The 6,654-nt window shown below is 36.7% G+C and overlaps 1 protein-coding gene across 1 annotated transcript in view; it reads left to right on the top strand.

The window, feature by feature from the left end:
- LOC118744500 (enoyl-CoA hydratase, mitochondrial) overlaps positions 1–5,827 on the top strand; it is an 8,758-nt gene extending 2,931 nt beyond the window's left edge. Inside the window, exons 3-4 of the mRNA XM_036477546.1 lie at positions 4,272–4,990; positions 5,386–5,827. Coding sequence (XP_036333439.1) covers positions 4,272–4,990; positions 5,386–5,451 — 785 coding nt within the window. The 3' untranslated portion in view covers positions 5,452–5,827. The remainder of the gene's footprint in view (positions 1–4,271; positions 4,991–5,385) is intronic.
- The last annotated feature ends 827 nt before the right edge of the window (positions 5,828–6,654 follow it).

Genomic DNA, 6,654 nt, shown 5'->3' with positions numbered 1-6,654 from the left:
TTTTATTTTATTTTATTTTATTTTATTTTATTTTATTTTATTTTATTATATTTTATATTTTATTTTATTTCATTTAATTACGAATATACTGTAAAAAATCAAATTTTGTTTAGAAGAAAATATTGTAAGGGTATGTATACTATACCTGTACTAATCATTAAGTTAACTTATTGTAAACTAGACATAAGGTGTTTTGTGTCTATATTAGGGATGTTAATTTTTCGGCTTTTTCCGATCCCGGATTTTTTGGATGGCGTTGTCACAATCCCGGAATCCTGGGATTAGTTCCGGGATTTAGATATTCATTACTTTTCAACAATATATATTGTTTGAGAAGCTCTCCTACCATGACATAAATGTGTTTGAAACCTCCTTTTTAATTTAAAGTGGCGTTTTTTTTTCTCTGACATCAGGATTTATTTTAAAAGACGTTGAAATTTCAAAGATATGATTAATTCCAAAAATTATTGAAAAACTCAATGCAATGTAGAGTAGAATAAAAATATGTGTAACAAATGCAATAGAAAATTTCTTTAGAATCTAAAAAATTAAAATTTTTTGGATTCACAAGGACGAATAAGTAATTTTTAAGCTGAAAATGTTAGAAGAGCAAAATTCAAGGATATTATCGAGTTTAACATATAATTTTTTTAAAAACAAATATTGCGAATTTTCAAGGATACAATTTTGAAATGACATTTTCAATATTTACCAGCCCTTCTATGCCAGAAACTTGAATCTATTTTAATTCTACAGGATTTCCTCATTAATTTTATACCCATACTTCTTCTCTAAGCACATTTCTCTGAATTTTTTAAATCATTTTTGAATTACTGACGTCTGAGTGAAAAACCAAAAACGCAATTTTACTATATTTGGCCCATGGTTTCGCGAATATATTGACATTTGTGTTTAAAATTTACTCTAGCGCGGTGTTATATGTATAATAAGCTAGAAATTTATAAAAAAATATTAGATAATTATTAAATAAAAAAAGAAATATAGCTAATACAAGTCAAGAAAAGGAGTTTCTCTTATTGCCATCAGTGCAAATTACAAATCCCGAAAATCCCGGGATTACTTGTCACGAATCCCGGGATTTTCGAGACCTTAAAAAGTCCGTGATCCCGGGATCCCGGGATTAACATTCCTAGTCTATATCATTAGTGACAAAGTTATGGATCTCGCCCAGGACACCATCTTGTAAATAGTTAGCGGAATAAAAAACCATTCGATATTTGATAGCGAGAACGACGGACGTGTTTTAGCACTTTTTGCATTCACGCTGTTGTGACCACCTTTTATCAGCCTCATGGAACATGCCTAAGTTAAATTGCCTTTTTAGCGCCTGTGGGGAGATAGCAATTTATAGCTCGACTGCATTATTTAGTAGCACTCCTTCTTTTGCTAGAGTATCCACCCTTTCGTTTCCCTCTATGCCCTTATGCCCAGGTACCCAGTAAAAGTGAATTTTCTTAGTTAGCCCTAGTATTTTTTTAGCTCACTTCTGCATTCTAAGACACTTTTTGAGATCGTCGTATTTGACACTATAGATTTTATGGCTGCTTGGCTATCTACATACGTACATAGAAAATAGCTTGATTGCTATGAGCATTGCTGTTATTGAGAAACTGCGCTGCTTTCTTTACCGCCGCGACTTCCGCCTGGAAGATGCTGCAGTATTTTGGTAATTTTTTTGTTCCCAAGAACGCTTAAGAACCAAAAACGAAATGAGAACAAAACTTTCGTGGGTGTTTCCCAAGAACGAAAGTGAGAACAAAACTGTGAAGAAAGTTCTCAACGGTAATTATATAAGAAAAAAACCCCGCAAAACGTTCCCAAAACGAAATGCGAACAATACTTTGGTGAACATTTCTAAGAGAACAAAATGGGAATAAAAGTCTAAGGAACTTTCTCTCGAAGAATCATTTGGGAATTAAAGCCTTAGGATCTTTCTGACAGAGAACGAATCGGGCACAAATATTCTCTGAGCTATTCCCAAAGAATGGAAGTGAAAACAAAATTTTTGAGATAGCGTTAAATGTTTGAATATTAAAATTAATCAAACAAGAAGTGAAAAATAATTCTGCAAATTAAGTCAACGAAAGACTTAAGAAACGAACTTTTCCTGCACATAAAGTGAAAAATTGTTCCATACACGGACTGTTCACCCTAATGATAAACTATCTGGAAGTTGAAATGATCCAGCTTTCCTCTGCCTTAGAATTAACTATAGTGGTTCTCACTAAAACGATTTTTTATTTCAACACGCAGACGGCGCTGTCATTCTTAACTTGAAGTTGTCAAAACTTTTGTTCTCGCTTTGCTCTCTAACAGAACGTTCCCAGACTTTTGTTCACATTTGATCCTTATTGAAAACGTTCTCGACACTTTCGTTCTCATTTTGTTCTTATTTACAACGCTCTCGAAAGTTTTGTTCTCATTTTCTCTCTCCTGAGAACGTTCCCGTTCGCATTTCGTACTTTACGGAAACTTTCCCGCACAATCTTTACATCGCAATTCTTGCACCCCCTTTTGTAGTCCTGCATTTAAAGAAACTAAAAATAAAAAATATATTATTTAATATAAAAACAAATTAGTTTAGAAATAAAATTTTAAATATAATTGGACTAGCTATAAAAATTGTTTTAAATTTTGGATATAATTACTTATCTCGATTCATATTATCCAGTTTGAATAAGGGAAGTGTGAAATTTTTTTCTTTTTTATACTTTTTTGTCTAAGATATTTTATTTAAATTAAAGTTTTGTATTTGTTTAGAAGTTATCCTTTTTCGAGTGCAATATTGGTAATGTCTAAAAATACTTCTTTTACTTGGCAACATCATCTCAAGAGTGCATTGCCCCGAAAGATCTTTAGTCACACGGTTTCTTGCGATATCTGTGTGGCCTTTAATTCACATGAAATTGATGCTGAAGTTGTCTGGTGCGATTGGGAGGGAAGTCCGAAGCTCTATGGCATACCGGTAAAGGGTCTTGTGCATATATGTAAATAAATCCCTGTGCAGCCCATTTTCTGGCGAGAATATCTGTCACTTCATTGCCGATGACTTCATTGTGTCCCGGAACCCATATGAGGCATACCCAATTCGTAGAGGCGATATAAGTTTTAAAAGCTGAAGACAGTCCAACTTCAGCTTTGAGGTGGCATCTTGCGATTTAAGTGCGAGGAGCGCCGCTGTGCTGTCCAAGTTTATGAATATGTGTTTTTTGGTTTCCACATACTATCTCAGACTTACCTTGCCCATGCTAGTGAAAGGGAGCTGTCTGGGATGTATGCCGTGCACTCTTGATCCGATGCCATGGTCCGTCTTGGAGCCGTCAGTATACCAGATGTGGCTGTCCTTTCTGGGCTTTTAGTTATGTGTATAGTTAAACCTCGGAAGGCACAGGTCCACAAAGATAATGCGCAGCCCATCTTCTTGTTGTGAAGGGTGTATAAGCTTATTGTCCCCTATATTGTCCCCTGAGATGAGCTTTGATGTAAACAGAGGCCAACAAGCACCTCGAGAGCCGCGGTTGGTGTTGTTCTTATCGCGGCAGTGATGCCGACGTAGGCTAGTCGTTGTAGCTTACCGAGCTGCCTAAACGGAACTGTTTTGATTCGGATGCCTAACCCTAGGTTGCCAGAGAGCTCGTTTCGGGAAGATCCTCCAGTCTAAATTTACATTTAACTTCGATCTATCCGTGAATTGGATGACTGGAGTACATCCACTCGTCACTTAACTTACAGAATATGGGTGGGCAAGGATTCATTCGAACTCAGAATTGATGTGCCGGGAAGTACTCAATATGCTTTCGGAAATAAAATTGTAAACTGACCCACAAGATCCATCCTGCTCCGAGAGAGGCCCACTCAACCCAATTCAACTAAGACCCCCTCTCTCTGATTCAAACCCGTCGAAACATCACATTTCCTGGGCCTACCAGTAGTTGGGCTTGACGACAACTATTGAAGGACTATCCGATCTAGTCAGCGCTAAATAAGCCGCTACAGCAACAACAACCCAAACTACTATATCGACGGACACATCGCTCAACGGGGGTTTGAAGAATTCAAATGATTCTTGATATGCACAGTTTCATTTAATGCTGCTCCCTTTACGTAGTACTAATGCCGTTGCAACAGCCGTGCGTAATGTTTATCGGCCCGCTTATTGTGATACTTCTATTGTAGGTTTATTTTTGCATTTCATAACGCTTTTGATTCACATTTCCATCGTAAATTTAAAATGAACTTTATCTTTGCAGCCAGCAACTTGGAATACATTAAACGTGAAGTGACTGGAGAAAAGAAGAATGTCGCTGTCATCACATTGAATCGCCCCAAAGCTCTGAATGCCCTGTGCGACGGTCTCATGAAGGAGCTAAATCAAGCGCTCATTGACTACGCCAGTGATCAAAATATTGCTGCCATTGTGATCACAGGCAGCGAGAAGGCATTTGCCGCTGGCGCTGACATCAAGGAAATGCAGTCAATTACCTACTCTCAATGTATTATGCATAATTTTTTGAGTGACTGGACCGGTGTCGCCCGCTGCCAGAAGCCTATTATTGCCGCTGTAAATGGTTATGCTTTGGGTGGCGGCTGTGAATTGGCCATGATGTGTGATATTATTTATGCTGGCGAAAAGGCGAAATTCGGTCAGCCTGAAATTGCTCTGGGTACTATTCCTGGCGCTGGTGGCACTCAGCGTTTGACACGCGTTGTTGGTAAATCCAAGGCTATGGAAATGTGCCTGACTGGCAATATGATCTCAGCTGCTGAGGCTGAGAAACGGGGTTTGGTAAGCAAGGTGTTGCCCGCCGATCAGTTGGTAAATGAAGCGATTAAACTAGGCGAGAAGATTGGCACACACTCAGGACTGATTGTGCAACTGTGCAAGGAGGCAGTGAATACAGCGTATGAAACTACACTGCAGGAGGGTTTGAAGTTCGAACGCAGAACTTTCCACGCCTCATTCTCAACTGTGAGTAGTAGCTTAAATAGTCTTTCATAGCTATGTGGACATAATATTTACTACATATACATGTATATCGTCGTTTAAAGTACAAAACCGCGTATCAACAAAATGCCAAACCGCGTATGTGAGGTTGCATATATTATTTACTAGACAGCAAAAACACTCGTATTTCAAAATGGTTATCTTTTTTTTATAAAGCAATCGCATTTCTGGCTAGTATATTTTAGGACGAATGGATATGGATTGAGGCAAGAGCTTGTGTGAGCAAATCTAATTTTTGGCAGCAAATGTCAGTTACGCGGTTTTGCAGAATGACGATACGCGGTTTTGTACTTTAAACGACGATATATATGTACGTATGAATGTATATAATATCTCAATTTATGTTCTTCGATTTTCAGGAGGACCGCAAAGAAGGCATGACTGCTTTCGTCGAGAAGCGTCCAGCAAACTTTAAAAATAACTAAAGTGTTAAGCCAAAAGTAATTCATGCGGACTGAAATTCGTTTGCCTGGAACTGCATGCCAGAAATTGCATTTATATTACGTTTATACCAGAAAAATTTGTTTAATACAAAATGATTTTATGTTAACTCGATTCTTCCTTTTCTGTAGAGAAATTCCTTTAGGGCCGTTAACTTATCTATTTAAAAGTGTAGTTAACGCATTAGTTAATTTTAACTACGTAAAATTCCATAGAAAATATAGTCAAGTTTAACTAATGATTTAGCTATACTTTAAAAGAGATAAGTTAACGAACCTTAATCTAAAGTAATAATTAAATATATTTTGTTAATGATATATACTTATAAAATTTTAATACATACTTACATATTTTTGAGAATTTTTCTTTCTTTGTATAATCCTAACGTTTTATTCAATGAAACAAGTCTACATGAAGTAAGAGTAAGTGCAGGTTACCCATCGACGTAAAATCGGACACCGCGTCCGCGTTTAATACCGCTGACATCAGACTCACAAACTCCAATCTTATCAAGGGATTGGGCGGTTGGAACTTAGCCCAAGGTAGTCCGACCGGAAATATATTATAATAGCTTGTAAGATAAAATATAAATTACTTCTATCCGTTTTTTGTAGTTAGTTTTGTGTAGGCGGATAATGTACTGTTAAAACCCTCCCGAAAGTGATACTTGTGGGTATGTTGTTGTTGTAACAGCATACAAATTCCCCAAACAGCTTTTGGGGGTGTTGTTGTTTTGACAGTCTTTCTTCTTCTTCTTCTTTATTGGCGCTGTAACCGGCTGAGTCCAAAACAGCACGCTAGTCATTCCTCTTCTGTGAATAAGAAAATAAAAATACTGGTGCAGTGAACATTATACCGCCTTCCAGGGTTTTTAGCAGTGATGGTAAATAAAGATTATTTATATGTTTTGAATTGTCTTACCGTTTTTATTTTTCAAAACAACCATTAGTAGCATTTGCCTTTGCACAGCATGAATCCCCCAAGACTTTAAAAATACATATTTAACTTTTAATAATTTGGGAAAGAAAAATTATGCGGAGAGTTATATCGTTTTTTTACGACAACAATACAATTTTCTTGACGTTTTTTAGCATAAAATAGCCGGTCAGTTTTGATTTTTGCTATTTCGGGCGTTGATAAACATGAAATTATTCGAGTTGTTCTGGAATTTTAAATTTTTCGAGATT

Source organism: Rhagoletis pomonella, unplaced genomic scaffold, assembly GCF_013731165.1.
Source record: "Rhagoletis pomonella isolate Grant_MI unplaced genomic scaffold, Rhpom_1.0 Rhpom_scaffold_00008, whole genome shotgun sequence".
Classification (NCBI taxonomy): Eukaryota; Metazoa; Arthropoda; class Insecta; order Diptera; family Tephritidae; genus Rhagoletis; species Rhagoletis pomonella.
Note: the sequence above shows the minus strand (reverse complement) of the source record. Positions and strands in the feature narration are given on the sequence as shown.